The 16034-nt window shown below is 39.7% G+C and overlaps 1 protein-coding gene across 2 annotated transcripts in view; it reads right to left on the bottom strand.

Annotated features, from left to right (window-relative positions):
* col2a1a (collagen, type II, alpha 1a) overlaps window positions 1–12647 on the bottom strand; it is a 23193-nt gene extending 10546 nt beyond the window's left edge. The window contains exons 1-34 of one of the 2 annotated variants that reach the window (XM_006796519.3): window positions 12359–12647; window positions 10361–10567; window positions 9186–9202; window positions 9044–9076; window positions 8359–8391; window positions 8179–8232; window positions 7856–7948; window positions 7388–7465; window positions 6778–6822; window positions 6618–6671; window positions 6264–6317; window positions 5818–5871; window positions 5669–5722; window positions 5509–5562; window positions 5362–5406; window positions 5171–5224; window positions 4992–5036; window positions 4840–4893; window positions 4337–4435; window positions 4189–4233; window positions 3981–4079; window positions 3826–3879; window positions 3613–3720; window positions 3439–3492; window positions 3186–3284; window positions 3001–3054; window positions 2560–2658; window positions 2374–2427; window positions 2236–2289; window positions 2082–2135; window positions 1763–1816; window positions 1174–1218; window positions 921–1019; window positions 1–96 (exon numbers count right to left, since the gene is read on the bottom strand). The exon at window positions 1–96 is cut by the window's left edge and continues 12 nt beyond it. In XM_006796519.3, coding sequence (XP_006796582.2) covers window positions 1–96; window positions 921–1019; window positions 1174–1218; window positions 1763–1816; window positions 2082–2135; window positions 2236–2289; window positions 2374–2427; window positions 2560–2658; window positions 3001–3054; window positions 3186–3284; window positions 3439–3492; window positions 3613–3720; window positions 3826–3879; window positions 3981–4079; window positions 4189–4233; window positions 4337–4435; window positions 4840–4893; window positions 4992–5036; window positions 5171–5224; window positions 5362–5406; window positions 5509–5562; window positions 5669–5722; window positions 5818–5871; window positions 6264–6317; window positions 6618–6671; window positions 6778–6822; window positions 7388–7465; window positions 7856–7948; window positions 8179–8232; window positions 8359–8391; window positions 9044–9076; window positions 9186–9202; window positions 10361–10567; window positions 12359–12452 — 2289 coding nt within the window. In that variant the 5' untranslated portion in view covers window positions 12453–12647. The remainder of the gene's footprint in view (window positions 97–920; window positions 1020–1173; window positions 1219–1762; window positions 1817–2081; window positions 2136–2235; window positions 2290–2373; window positions 2428–2559; window positions 2659–3000; window positions 3055–3185; window positions 3285–3438; window positions 3493–3612; window positions 3721–3825; window positions 3880–3980; window positions 4080–4188; window positions 4234–4336; window positions 4436–4839; window positions 4894–4991; window positions 5037–5170; window positions 5225–5361; window positions 5407–5508; window positions 5563–5668; window positions 5723–5817; window positions 5872–6263; window positions 6318–6617; window positions 6672–6777; window positions 6823–7387; window positions 7466–7855; window positions 7949–8178; window positions 8233–8358; window positions 8392–9043; window positions 9077–9185; window positions 9203–10360; window positions 10568–12358) is intronic. The other variant, XM_035910175.2, reaches the window with a different exon arrangement.
* Window positions 12648–16034: the final 3387 nt, after the last annotated feature.

Here is a 16034-nt window from a genome sequence, read left to right as displayed (position 1 = left end):
GGGTCCTGTGATACCAGCAGCTCCTCTCTCTCCTGGCATACCTTGCAGGCCTGGGGGTCCCTGGGTTCCAGGAGAGCCAGCTGGTCCAATAGCTCCCTGATAAAAGCAAGATGGACCACAATTAGGAGAGCACTTGTCAATCCAAATCTTTCATCTTTCCTCTCTATTTGATGATGTTATAAAAAGAACTTAAATAAAACTTTCCAAGCTCCTTAGATTAAAAAACATCTGGAAAAGTCTCAGTCGTTCAAATTATATTGTGTTACAGAAAACAAGTTGACCAAGGCTGCAGATGTTAAACATTTCCACCTGAAAATAAACAGCCTTGATTTGTTTTTAAATTTAATTTAATTCTTCTTATTTCACGTTGAGAAAAGTTGATGTTTTGAGAAAAGTGCTTACTGTGTTACTTGCTGAGAGTTAGATAAGAAAATGTATAATGTGATACCATCACACCAAGACTGGAAAATATGGAGGAACAGACGGTGTTAGTACGTTCAAAGGTAAGAAAATCTGCACGTCAGCACATTCAAATTTGACTAATCAGGAGATCATATCTCTTTTGTTTAGCTGAGTAGAAACTGTGACGTAAAAGTGACACATCCTGGTTTGATGTGGGTTGTGACAAAGCTTTTGTCACTCTAGTTGGTGCTATGAAGCTGTCAGGCAAATAGTAGAGACTAGAGAGCTGACAGCAATGACATTATGTTGTTCTGGAGTCACAACCTTAAATGTAGTCAGCACAGATTTGTGTGGGGTTTGTTTTAACCTGAACATTGACTATGGGCATGAATAATAAAAATATCAGCAGATGAAATGCTGTGGCATTAAATGTTATTGTGGGTATTTATCTGCATGTGAGAAGAGCAGTTAAGAATCTTGAACCTGCAACCAGAAATTAGTCTGAGTCATCCACTGACCTTGGGTCCATCGCTGCCTGGTGTTCCAGGAAGTCCACGAGGTCCCTGAAGACCCTGGGTTCCTGCACCACCTCTCTCACCAGGGAAACCACGTTCGCCCTGTAATAAGACAGAGAGATATTGGATAAGAAGAGAAGCAAAGCATATAAGGAATAGCTCAGCAAAGACAAAACAAAGGGATTACGTGTATGAAACCAACAGCAAACTTTAGTTCTATGTACACATATGATACACATAATTAGTGGAAACTCACTCTGGGTCCAACAGCACCAGGAGCTCCACCCTCTCCAGGAAGACCCTGCAGAAAGGACAAACTTTATCATTTTTTGTTTGTTTTTTTGTTTTAACACTTAAAACCTGACAACAGAAAGAGTTTTACATGTTCATGTTAAAATTAAAAAATGCTACGTAATTAAAGATGATGCTGCCAGGATGCCAGGTCTTTCTTGGAAATGAAATTTTAATCTCAATTAGATTTTTACCTGGATAAATAAAGGACCAATGATCACATAGACCACTCTGGTTTTTAAATAAAGAGAATATTTATTCATGAAAAAGTTGTTACAGCAGCCACTTAACTATAAAAACTGAATTATACACTATAAAAACAGCCTAAATAAAGCATTACAATACTTAATAAAACAAATTAACAACATCTGTTTTTCGAGTGTTTTGGCATTTAATAAGCCATTTTGTGTTATTTTAGCAGAAAGTTTCCCATTAAATGTATTTTGCATGTAGGCAGCGTCACATGTACAGTAGAATACACTGTTGTTGACATGTTTGTCAGAAAACAGAGAACTGCAGGTGCAACAAATTATTTGGATAGAGTAAAACCTCACCGGCTCTCCAGATTTTCCAGCTTCTCCCGGGGCACCAGATGGTCCAGGTAGACCCTGCCCATAATAGCAAAATAGTTATTGAAATGCCATCAGTAAATATGGACTAGAATATTATCTGTAAGTCTTTTATAATACATGATTCTGAGGTGTCTTTGAAAGCTGTGATGTCGAAATCCATAAAAGGTGATCCTTCTTTAGCTTAAATACTTGCTGAAACTCATAATTACTAAAGTTTCTAATGTTTAAGGCACAGACATTGTGCACATGTTTAGGTTTTAACAAAAGTCATATGATGGGATGGGTCAGAAAATGATCTCACCTGGAAGCCAGGAGGTCCAGGAGATCCTTGTTCTCCTCTCTCTCCAGCAGGTCCCTAAGATGATAAACACAAACACATTTGATCAATCAAACATAAAAGTCTGTTTGCTGGCTATAAAAGTGTCTCAAAACATGTTATTATACGGAATACTTACAGCAGGCCCATTAGGGCCAGCAGGACCAGTCTCTCCATCTTTTCCGGACAGACCCTAATTAAGAGCACTTTAGTTAGGAAAAAGGAGCTTGAGAGAGAAATCGATGATGGTTAAGCACTTATGGAAAGCTATACTTACTCTCAGACCTGGGCGACCCACCAGTCCCTTCTCTCCAGGCTTTCCAGGCTCACCCTGTCAAAGAGAAATCATACACTATAAACTGTAGGAAGTTTCTTTAGCACTGGGGATCAAAGGGATAAGAACAGCATCATAAGATGTGGAAGTGCCGCTTGTCTGTTGTTATAGAAACCTTCAGACTCTTACATTGGCTCCCTTTGGTCCAGGGAATCCCATCACTCCTGGCTGACCACGGGCTCCCTGAGGACCAGGTGGGCCAGGGCGGCCATCATCACCAGGGGTACCCTGTCAAAATTACAGATAAACACTGTAAATCAGCAGGTATTAGTCTGGAAGCTAAAACCTGAATGTTATTATGATTTTACTCTGAGGATTATTGCGCCAGTCATGCAAAATTCTTCTTAAGTCTAAACAGGCAGCAGAAGGTTGTAAACATTTTGTTCTGTTTAATCTTTATGATTTCCATAAAGCAACAATGAAACTGTAGATCATGATGTTATTAACCCTACTGAATGCAAAGCTTGTATTTAGAACAGGATCAGCTGCTCTATTATTTTGATTTCAAAATTTCATGGAAGTAAATCTATAAATCACATTCAATGTAATTGTAATTAATATTGTACTTACAGAAGGTCCAACTTTGCCTTGAGGACCAGCATCTCCAGGACGACCAGTAAGACCCTGCGTGAAAGGCACAAGCAACAGAGACTGTCAGCTCCATTCAAATCAAAAATCAAATCAGTCATAAAAAACCTGCCACAGTAAACATCCTGCAAAAACCATAAAAATGTGCATAAAGTTGCAAGACTCACTCTGGCTCCAGGGAGACCAGACTCTCCTGTGCGTCCAGGTTCTCCAGTAGCACCTTTAGCCCCAGAAGCACCAGGAACACCACGGTCTCCAGGGACACCCTGAAGAAGAAAAGACCAAAGGTGGAAACTTTAAATATGTTAAACAAAAATCACTTGTTGTAGTATCTTTCTCGTGCAGCACTGTCATGCTGTGGTATCACTGAGATAAAATGATTATAACTTTTCAAAAGATCTCATTTTTACAGGCACCAACCTTTGCACCAGCAAGACCATCCTGTCCAGGGAAACCGCGATTTCCAGGGGCTCCCTGGGAGGAATCACAGAAATCAAGATATATTTGATTAGACTGTGAATACAGTAACCATGTTTACCCTTGTTTTTAGTCAGATGTGACCAGTAACATGTAATGCATGTCCTGATCACTTACTCTCTCTCCGGGAGGTCCAATTGGTCCAGCGCCCCCAGGCTCTCCCCTGGCACCTCTCTTTCCTTCTTCCCCTGGAGGGCCAGGGGGACCTAGAGGACCAATGGGGCCCTGGAAAAGATAAAGATATTTCAGTGAATCTACTCTAGGGAGTAATTCCACATAAAATCTTTATGTGGTCATGTATATTTATGATCACAAAAAACTGAAACTCACAAGCTCTCCCTTCGGTCCAGCTTCACCTTTGAATCCAGGAAGACCTGGGTCTCCCTGAACAACACAAGAAAAGAAGGCAGCCACAATAATAAATAATCACAACATTACAAAATATTTAAATTTAGCATAACTTCAGACTATCTCAGCTGACTTACGGCCTGTCCTTTGGGCCCTAGAGGTCCTGTTGCTCCCTGAGGTCCAGGTGGGCCACGGGGGCCGGGGAATCCAGGGGCACCAGCAATACCAGGAGCACCCTTCATTGAGGAAAGGAATAATCAAATATCAGAATGAAGAGAAATATTTATTGAATAAAATTTAACCTAAAGAAAGACATCAAAACTACTAACAAAAGTGTAAACCTACAGCAGATCCTTTAGCTCCGGGAATACCATCAGTACCAGGGTTACCCTGCATAGAACAAGAAGCATTATATTAACAACAACCTGATCATCGAATCAAAATGAATCAAAATCAAAGTCTGAATGTTTATGAACAGTGAAGGCAAACAAACCGATGCTCCAGCAGGTCCGGGCGATCCTGGGGTACCAGCCTCTCCACGTGGCCCCTGGGCTCCTTCAGCGCCACGGCCACCAGTAGGACCAGCTTCTCCCTAAAAAAGGCACAACGAATTTATCATTAACATAGTAAAACGGTATTGGTTGTAGATTTCTTTGAGCTGTGTATTGGTGCCTCCCTGCCATAGAACTGAATATAATACTGTTGTTTCATTGTGTATGAAAGTTATTCAAAATAAGTCAACTAAATTTAAAAAGAATTTGAAGGCCAGTTTATCTTCTTTAGCAAAAAGAGAAGTTTGACATAGTTGTATATTTGTCTATGAAAAAATAACAATAACTAAACATACAATGTTGTTGAAAACTGGAACTTAGTGTCCTACAACCAGAGTGAACAAAGACTGATGCAGTGGCTCTTGTAAGTCTTTTTTTCTGTTTTATTTTAATACACAAACTCTTCAACAGCAAATGTTTCCTGGATGATATGTTCTGTAAAAACCTTTGCTCCTGGGGATCCTGGAAAACCGGGAGCTCCAGCAGGACCCACTGGTCCCTGTAGAGAAATAAAAAAGAATCATCAGATCAAAGGCAACAGATTAAAGAAAAATCAACAGCACAAAATGGCCACATAGGGGCGACTATGATACATACAGGTGGACCGGCAGGGCCAGGCAAGCCATCATTTCCTCGGGCACCCTAAGGATAGCAAAGACAGGTCAATTTAGTTTGGTTCGTGATGATCTAATAAAAGATTCAAAACCATAATAAATAGCAAATGAGAAATAAATTCCTGTTGAATAGCCTTAAGCAGCTGCGAAAATGTTACTTACTGCGGCTCCAGCAGCTCCAGGACGTCCTCTCTCACCAGGCAGACCACGTGGACCCTATAAAAGAATGATTTATATATAAATATCTTCATTATTTATTTTATTGCTGCAGCCTAATAAGCTATGCAAATTTACTGATGTTGTCAGAAAGTTCAGAGCATTGCAGACTAGAAAAAGCAATGGTGGCAACTCACCATGGGTCCAGAGGCACCGTTCTCTCCAGGAGCACCAGCCTCACCCTGAAAGGAACAAAATTACCATGAGTAAGCACAAAATAGCAGAAGTAAGCTGAAAAAGTGTTATTTCTGGAAAACCCACACTGTCACAAAAGATGACCTTACCTTAGCTCCTGCAGCACCGGTCTCTCCTTTAGCTCCATCTAAACCAGAGTGACCCTACAAGAAAAGCTCATAATCAGGACTTAGACATCAGTTAGTCACCACATGCAATCAATAAGCAGCCACAGTTTTGTGAAACATGTGACTGAACTGAAACACTCACTCTGTGTCCTTTGATGCCAGGAAGTCCAGGGGTTCCAGGGAATCCACGAGCTCCCTGAAATAAAAACAATCATGCAGCAATAGATTAAAGTTTTTTTTTTTTATTTAAGTATGAAGTAAAAAATATTTGAATAATTATTATTTGCTCACCTGAGGCCCTGCCGGTCCACGCTCACCAGGTTTGCCAGGTTTGCCAGATTCACCCTAAAAACCAGCAGCAAAATTCAGGATTACATGCTGAAGCTTTGTAGCTGCAGGATAAGATGTAGCTGCAATAGCCCTTCACTGTACTGTGTTTGAAGGCTGTGTATTGTGAAGTCACCATGTTCGTTGGTAATTTTTGGAGATACACAGTGCCCCCTGGTGGCACATGGGGTGTATAACTGAAGTACATTATGGAGGTGGGGATAGGTTGTGAAAAATAACTAAGTATGAAGTAAATGAAGATTTTTAAAAAAATTTGATTTTTACATGGAAAACAAAACTGTTTTTTTCCTAATAAAAATGGGGTCTAATAAAAATGTGGTCTGACCATATATATATATATATCTGCATGTACTTGAAGAGTTTTGAATTTTGCTATGAATATGACTTACATCACTTCCTGGTTTTCCGGAAGGTCCAGGTGGTCCACGAGGTCCCATAGATCCCTGTATCAACGCAAAGCAAGAGCATTAATACTGACAATCAACATATAAAGACAAAAATTAATATGTTATGTAAAATATATCACTGCCTTAAATTGCCATTAAGGCCATCAATTTGGTATTCAATTTTGAGCAAATAATAGAGATCTTTTTTTTTTACAATGAACAATCATGACATTTATAATCAGTATTGTTTTTGACAGTGTATGTGTTGTTGGCAAACCCCAAGATTTACACCTCATATGCACCTCAGCTCGTTTGTAAGACATACAGATACATTCTGGGATTGATACTGATACTTACAGCAGGACCGGGCTCTCCAGCCTCTCCGGGGGACCCTTGGAAACCTTGTGGCCCCTATTGTAACAGATGATAATACAAAACATTAGAAATGTGTTCAAATAAGCTATTTGATTATAAAACCCAATCATATAATGATTTGGGCTGTGATCAGAGTACTTACGGGAGCTCCACTAGGCCCAGGAGGACCCCGAGGACCCATAGGACCCTACAAAAGAAACACAACAAATACAGAGAACATCAGTCTGGCATCATTTATTTTAACAAGTAGTGGAACAAATTCACCAAATGAATACAGGTGTCCTGAGTAAATAAAGGTTTCACCAGTTACACATTAACCATTCAGAACTGGTAAGAGTAAAGTCAAATTTAAACCTTGTCCCAGCTAAGAAAAATATTTGAGGTTAAAGACTGGTATCCAGTTCAAAACCTTTCATAGAAAGATTTCATTATTTTATGTGATGTGTCCACTGAGGCAAATTCATTCCCACATACTATTTTTATAATCTATTTCTATTTGTGTGCAGATTCAGCATTCAGTTGAGAAAGCAGGATTTTAAAAGGTTATAGTAAGGCTCTCTGTTGGGATGAAATTATTGAGCCACAAGGTGGCAGCACTGCAGCAATCTGAGTGAGGTATTGGCTATTTTTCAGTAATTATTTTCAGCAGTGACTTGGAGACCAGATGAATGAAAATTTTCTCTTTTTTTCTCACGATGAAACTGTAAACATACAGTACAGTCACCTTGTTAGATGCACCCAGCAATACATACCATTGGTCCCTGCATCACACCCATTTGAGCTCCTCCAGCCTTCTCATCAAAACCCTGAGCCATCTGAGCAGCAAAGTTCTGTAAACACACAAAATAGACCAAGAGTCAGTTTATCTGCCTAAGCAAAGTGAGCCACAAATAGTAATGTGAATGGTACATCTGTGCCATGAATGGGGGTTTACACCTGTTACCGTCACTCTATTTTTCACTCATCTTGCTTCAAAAACAGATGTCAGTGTGCCCACCTGTTTGTTTGTCTGTTCACCTCTTTGTGACTTTTTCCTCTTTTTTCCTCTTTCTACTTTCATGCATTATAAATTGTGTGGCCTGTTTTGCGCTCTTATAACAAGTTAAGTGCAGCCAAATAGAAACTTCATAAAAGATTTACACATTAACAATAAAGTGTTGCAAAAAAGCAGCTATTGCTCAAATTTTGCATATGCCATATTTTACAGTCCTTATTCTCACCCCTCCGAGTCCTGGAGGTCCAGGTGGGCCAGGTGGGCCGGGGTTTCCGGGGGTGCCAGGCTCACCATCTCTTCCTCGAGGTCCAGGATTTCCCTACACAAATGAGAAAATAAAGCAGATTTTACAAAAACTGTCATCTGTTTGACTTCATCCACCTGTTGCATCCAAATAAATAAAGATTTTACATAAGTAGTAATAAGATAAGTGCAAACTCTACAGGCCATTCTCCTAGTTCTGATAATGCTGCTTCACCCAGTGTCTAAGGACCCAGTGCTAAAAGATTGGTAAATCTTTTTTTTTTCACACATTTTGTTGTTTCTTACCTTATCACCTTTAGCGCCAGCTTCTCCTCGTAGTCCCTGCTCACCTGGGGGGCCCTACAAAAACAAACATAAAAGCCTCAGTAGCATTCACAAAACTGCTGAAAGTCCTATTCAGAAGAAAGGTCACGTTGTTGTGAAGCATATAAATATGGAGAACATAGCCAAATCTTTGATATTTACCATAGGGCCTGGTGGTCCTCTTGGTCCTACAACCTACAGAAAGACAAAAATGTTTTCATAACTGACTCTACATTGGTGTTGTAACCGGTGATTTTGTACTAGTTTGAACTTCCTAAAATTAGAAAACATTCCAGCTTCGTAGGAGGCGAACATTAAAAGGATTTGATTTGACAGGACAAGTTTTTATATGACCACCACCTCCTTTAACCTCTAATTTGGCTGGTGTTTTTTTCTTCTGACATGTGCACTTGGAGGAAAGTTGCTGAGAAGATCTAAGAGGATTTGATTGGGTTCATTATGCCCCAGGAATGCAGGATTTTTCCTCATTTAATAGAAAGTCAGAAACATTCACACTGAGTTTCTCACTCATGAGAAACATAAGAAACTTTGCCACATTTGTTAAGGGAAAACACATTGAAAGTACAAGCAAAAGTGGGTTATAAAAGATAGAACCAGTGATAAATTTTAGAAAAAAAAGTGATTTTTTTTTTTTTTACACTGAACATAATGAACATAGATGGATAGTTGATCAGATATTTAAATCCTGTAATTCCATTCAAATAAAAGTGAACAAAAGATGCCCAAAATGTTTGTTTGGTCAGGTAGAATTATCTAAGAGGAACTGTAACAACAATTATTTAAAGCTTTATTTAGCAGTTTTATATTCGTGAGCGTCCATACTTACATCTGCAATGTCTCCTGGTTCTCCTTTCTGGCCCTGAATGATAAAAGAGTCAAACTGTATGAGTTGTCTGACAGTTCACTGCACCACAACTACAAAGGAAATATAATTTCTGTGCATAAGTTGCTGGAGATCACTGACTCACCTTAGCACCAATTGTTTCTGATGATGCAGAAGGAGGAACAAGAGGAAAGAAAGAGCAAAGAGAGAATTATTAAAAGTTATACCTTGAAGTGAGATTTCAAACACATGATTGATTTAAAAGCTACTCTGTGATTCTTAGAAAGGAGACCTGTAAGGAAATCCAAAGATGCTGAAGTGATCAAATAACATTTACCAAACCCAAACGCATAAAACCCATCCAGATTATATTACTGATGCAAGAGATGAAGCAGAAACAAGCTCAGACTAAGAAATGAAGGTTTAGACTCAATCATGCAAAATGTAAATAATAGGAAAAAAAAAGTGAGCTTATTTAATAAAGAAGGGCAACTGCTGTTAGTGTGTTTGTTTTAAGATGTATATCTTACATTGTATTGTCAAATTTTGTATTTTTTTTAATAGCAAATTTGTAACCAATCTGGAAAGGACCTAAAACATTAGAGCCCAAGAGGCCCATTACATTCCCAAACTTTTTAGCAAAAGAAGAAGCAATTCTACAAAATCATAAATATTCTGTCTTTCAACGTCTTGATCACAATATGAATTTAACAGCAGATTTTTGAAGACAGTGCTGGAGTACAGCAGCTGCTCACAAAAACGTGAAACTTTGAGGAAACACATATTTACAGTCATTTTGACATGAAAGGTTGGAAAGACCTTCAAGAGACTATCGAAATTTGTAGAAAGCCTCAAAAGGGGTCAAATGAATCATTGAGTTCTTGCACAATATGAGGACTTCATCTCAGCTTTGTGTTAAATTGAGCAGAAGTGTCTCTGCTGGTTTATGTGCGGATCAGAAAGCACATGACAGGATTCAAATCCCACATGAAAAGACTTTCACTGGGACTGCAAAAAATCCTGATCATGTTGCTTATCTAGTTTCCATAAAACCATCTAAAAAAAAGTCACTCTGGAACAGGGAACATTGGCTGGCAACTGATTTTGTTTTCTTTTTAGAAATGTCAAAATTGATAAAAAATAGAAATTATAAAAATTGTAGCTGCTCTTGGCCACAAATCAGTAACCACTCTAGTCCTGATCAGGCAGATTATTTGGATCCAGTGGCAGTTCCCCATTCAAAAGCGTTAGCCAGGAAAGAGATGAGTGCAAGCTAAAAGAGTAATTTATTTATGGGTATGTGAATAAATAAATTACAACCAAAGGGGGCACTGGTATCAGCAGGGCAGATGGGACAGCACTCTCCAGATGGGATGATAGGGTTGGCACACTCTTTGATCTCCTCGCAGATTATCTCATCACACAGAACTGCTCCGCTGTCACACACACAGATACGACACGGCTCTGGCTTCCACACATCCTTATCATTATACAGCTGGCCATCCTGGATGCAACCCCCTGACTCCTCTGTGGTGGCCAGCAGGGGTCAGGTGGCAAAGCAGAAATAGGAGCAATAAGAGGGTTCAAGAGAGAATTAGACAGGGGGAGGTAACAGCATTTGAACAATGTTGTGAGTTGGCATAATAGATGTTTAAAAAAAATAATTGGTTTAAGACAAGGATAAGAGGATGTTAGGGGTCGAGGGGCAAGGCAAGGAAGTGGGAGGAGTAACAGCAGAAGAGGAGGGATTATTGAGTATAGGTGTAGATGGAAAAAGCAAAAAAAAAGTTATTTGGTTACAAACAAACTCTGAACACTGTAACACTGGGTAGTTGACCATTAAAAAAATGTCAAAACTGGATTAAAAAAATATGTGCTTTAGTGATTTAAAAAAAAGTGGAGTGAGAAGACTTGGTCCTTTGTTACAGATGAACAGGTGCTGATCTGACCCCAAAACACACTGTTGTAAATCAGTAGCTGTGGAGCACAACAGTAATTTACGAGTTTTAAATTTAACACACAATGTATGTAAAGAAATGCCTCTAAGTTATCGTAAAGAGAGTTTAATAGCAGCGTAAAGTACAATGTAAACACAAGCCACAGTCAGCCGTTATGTTTGAAGCCCTGATTGAGGCATTTCACATCACTGGCTGAGCATATTTAACCTGCAGGCCTGCTCTGCTGCTCGAATGAATGACCCTCTCTTATAGGGACAGCATGCCCAATTGACACGCTGCTGCTTTAAGTAAACAGAGGGTCCTTCTACATTTCTCCATCTGGATCCCATAGTTATGTTAAGCGCCAGGGCAAACACGCTGGGGAATTAAGAATGGGTGATTTGTTTCGATTATGCAGCTTATACAGCTTAGAACTGGGCCTATTCACTCCTGCTATCTGTGTTTTAGGTCTATTTGTCAAAGTGATACTTATATATATGTATATATATAGCATATATATATGTAACATGAATGTTTAAGTCAGGATTGATTAGTCTGACTACTTGCTAATGAAACCTCCTGAACTAAATTGTGAAAATGAAAGTTTGGAATTAAAGCAAAAGCTATTAAAAACAAGAAGATGTGGAAATAAAAGCATTTACAGTGAAATTTGTCTTGCTATAAATACATCTATATGTACATCATCTGTTGACTCGTTGCTGTGCACACTGTCCTGCTACCCTTTGAGCCTGCTAGTCTGGGGTCAGGCACTGTCTGGCACTGGCACTTAACATCGTGGAAAAAAACCTTAGACTGCTCCGGCCAAAATCTGTGGGGAAGGTTTATTTCTACAAGTCCTTAAGAAAAAGTTTAGTTTTTTATTTGTTAAGTGTTGTTACCAAAGTGTTTCTGCTAAATACTAGCATAAAAAAATAGCATCTAGATGCTGTATTATAAGCTTTTCTTTTTCTTCATTTTTTTGCTAAAAACTTTCACTACAAAGTAATCAAACAGAGCATGAAAGGCTGAGTTGTAGGACCCAGGTGAGGACAAACAGGCACTTGTTCACCTGGTCCTCCATCCCACACAGATGCACCTTGTCAACCTCGCCTATCTACTGAAAAGAAATCTATTATCTTCCTTGGGGAGATATTTTACAAGCAGACAGCATCAATAACATTTAATTACTGCTTTGAAAAAAATGTCTAAAAAGTGTACATAGAAAAAGAAACATGTATCCACAGTTCTTTTTGTGAAAACAGACAACTTTCATTGGATTTTCTAGATCTACAAAGATAGAAACAGAAAAGACTGGTGGTGGAATCAGAATTACAATTCAATTATAAATAAGGAAGTGCAAAAGAAAAATACTGCAACTTACGGTCATCCTCTTCCTGACATCTGACCACGGATAGTAAAACAACTTGGGATGCTACAAGTAGCAGAACAGTCCTTGAGTCCACAAAGCTGAACATGTCTAAAAATTAGACATGCAAGAGCTTGGGTGAGAAATAAAGGGATGGAGGAGACCAGGCTTTCAGTCAGTGGTATGTTAAGTGTGTTCCCGGAGACTTATGGCACCATGCAGTCAAACCCTCCAAAATCTAAGTGGAATCCACCACGGGGCCCCAGCTGGCACTCTGCACCCACTGTGTCAGTGCAGGCACCGCGGTTTTATGTCACTGTGCCTTGTATGGATCTTCGTATATTCCAAAATACCAGTCCTTCCCCCAGACCCCCTGTCAGGCTGAAACCTGAACCTCATCTCCCTCCCCTCAGTCCAGCACCGTTGACTCTCCCAGGGACTTTTTTTTAAACTCAAGCCCTCCTTCTTCCCTTGGCCTGCTTGGCCTGGCCTGGCCTGGCTAGGAGATGCACCTACACTTTCACATTACAAAGGAGGCTGCATGAAGCAGAGCACAGGTCAGTCACATGCCACTGTGTCAGGGCATTATGAAATGCCTGTTTTAGAGTGACTCATATTTCTGTCTTGTAAACAAACTTAAAGAAAGTATCAATTAATATCAGGATATACACCAAAAATGTTTTAATAGGAACATATATGATGATGTTGGTCACATGGGAAATGACTACACACAAACTATAGCATTTTCTTCAGACGATTCTTCAACTGAATTAAACAGATCAAAGGGGGGGGGGGGGGGGGGTCTCATTTTGATGGTTAAGGAGGTTGCAAACATCCTGGTACATATCGACAATACAGCAATCCCTTCTTCAAAAAATTTATTTCTATTCGCACAAAAAAAACATATTTTTTCAGTAAAGAGGCTCTGCATGTGCATTAGTGACTAATTGATGCCCACTGGTTGTTTTTATTTGTATCATAAGATTTTTGGAGAGGAGGTAAATAGAGAGTTGATTCTGTCAGCACGCAAGGTGCAATCAAAAAGTTCTGGGAATAATCCCATAAAGTCATAAAGTGTTCCACATTTAATTTTCTCTGATCATATTGTCGTGATTTAGTGAGCACTTTGACAGTAAAGTTTCACCAGACTGCTATATTTATTTGAAAAATAAATACAATACAACATATACAATATTAGAAATGCATCTAACCTTTGCAAAAGAGAACAGAATACATGTTTTTGTTTTCTGAGTAATGAACCGCTACTTGCAGTTAAACTCTCAGTTTATGGCAACTCAATAGTGGGTCAGCAGGGTTGTTTGGGTCAGTTTAGCCTTTTGGATTATAGATTAAACTGCAGACTTTAGACAACCTTTAAGTGTTGAGCTGACCAATCAGCAGCTATGTCACGCTCTCATTACAGTCAGACATTCTGAGAGGCTTCTCTCTTTGGACAAAGACAAGTAACAAGTGGCTATCCAGTTAAATTGATAATTCTTCTGGCCTTTAAGTTAGGGCAAAAGGTTCTGCAATCAAGAGTTAGCTGATCTTGAGGCAACAGTTCATGCAAACATCCAATATATACCAGATTTACAGCATTTCCTGTGAAGCTGAAATAAAATAGAGATGAAAGATCTGCATGATCTTTACTAGATCTCTCTGGTGGATAGACCCAGATTAGTGAGCTTCAAAAGGAGTCTGTCATGAGCAAAGGACCAGTAATTCCAGGGTCATGACCTTCTAGAGAGCCCCTCTTCATTCCACACAGAGAAAAGAAAGATCTAAAACTGACTTCTTACCTGGACCTGTGTGAGCAGTGAGCAGTTTCATATATTGGAATTGCACTCGAGGAAGAAAACTGATGCAGCAGAAGTATTCACAGAAGCATTCATTGTACTATAAAGTTTGATTTTCATAGTACAGCTGATACCTAGGAAAACAGATGCTTGTTTAAAATGATTTTTAAAATGTAGTCGTCAAGTTTAACAGGACGGGACAAACCAGCAATAAAGCTAATGAGTCCAACAACAAAAACATTTCAGGAATTTAACGGTCCAGCTGAACCAATAATCAGCAGTGTTTAACACAAGAAGGAGTACACAGTGCCACTCCGCACTAACTCTGTCCACTGTGGTGTCAAGTCAATGTTGCTGTGTCACACAGAGAAAGATGTGGTGGAGCTTCATTGGTTACTTGGAAAATAACTCTGAGTCTCTTATATTACATCTTCTAAATAACCCTCAAATCATAATCATAGACAACAAACTCCAGTGATAAAACTATAAATATCAAGTGTTTATGCAATGGCAGAAGAAGCAACACTGGTGGTTTAGAGAAATTACTGCCACCATTTACAGCATCCAACAAGTGCTGAGTATGTATAACCTCCAAACACGAACGCAAAAGAGAGCCGTGTAGCAATCATTTGACATTTATCAGTGTTGCATTGATATAGCTCTCTTTAAACTGATGTTACAGGAATAGCGCTGATTTCCAGCACAACTTCAGTTACAGATCTGTTTCAAAGTACAGCAGGAATACTGAGCCCAGTTCAGCCCTACACATGCCTTTTCTCTGGTGCTCTGACTGTATATAGCCTCCTGCCGTCTCCCAGCCCACACAATAGGCCTCTGTGTGCACGGCCCGCGGAATGCTGCGAGATGGCAGGGCAGTGGGATAGCTACATGGTGAGGATGGGGGTTGGAGGGTGAGGAAGGGTGTGGGTGCTCGGAGGATGAAAACTGGGAGGGGTTGGTTTTGAGGTAGGGGAAAGGGAAGGGGAAGAGATGGTAAGGAAGGCGGAAGGTGGTGGTGATGGGGGGCTGATCTTTCAGTACTGTAGGGGTGCACTGAGGCTCCTGGGGTCTAGAGGGTGTCTAGGTTTCGGCACAGTGACCGTAAGAGAGGGGGTGGATGTAGCCCTGTGTACAGGCAAAGTGGTGATAATTAGCACCCACCTGGGGCAGAAGAGAGTATGAACAGGCCCTATTCACAACATATCTTGTCCCTCATTTAGTTGTGAAGAACACATAAGATAGTAGCGGCTGCAAGAAACTCCACTTTAATGTTTCTGCCATTGTTGAGACTAAAGGATGCCAAATTTCAATGAGGAGGAAAAACATATGCAGCAAAAATTCAGTTGTCCTACAGGGCTATAACGCTCATTACATACCTGATTTTGTCTTGTTGGGGTGGAATGTGTAGCTTTACCTGAGGCCGGTGCCATAGAAAGGGTCATGTTTCTACTAACAAAGATTTGCTGTGCACTGGCCACTTTGGGTCAATTAAGATCCAACCTATCAGCCTCAGACTTGACTCAGTTTTTAATAGTTCAAGTTCTTTGTAGCTGACCAGTTGTGTGCTTATGCACCAACTCTTGAATACTGAGGTGTTCACATGCCCAGTGTGCATTATAATTTACCAGTGCACTTCATAAAGACCTTAATGTATAGCATTTAGGTTTACATGTGAGTTAAAGTTACCACAATAATCTTTATCTTGTTTTTACTTCATCTGAGACTTACAGACAGGGTTTTAGTCTGTGCACACTGAACCAAAGTTTCAACCTTTGTCATCAGTTAGTAGAGAGAATAAGAAATTCAGTCAGAAATTTTAGAGAGGAATGAGGAAATTCTGCGATTCATGAAATCTGTAAAAATGTCTATAGAAACAGCAATACGTCCTCACAAAT

The sequence above is a fragment of the Neolamprologus brichardi genome, chromosome 20 (assembly GCF_056152115.1).
Source record: "Neolamprologus brichardi isolate AB-2024 chromosome 20, ASM5615211v1, whole genome shotgun sequence".
NCBI lineage: Eukaryota > Metazoa > Chordata > Actinopteri > Cichliformes > Cichlidae > Neolamprologus > Neolamprologus brichardi.
The sequence above is the reverse complement of the archived record's forward strand: the minus strand, read 5'-3'. Positions and strand labels throughout refer to the sequence as shown.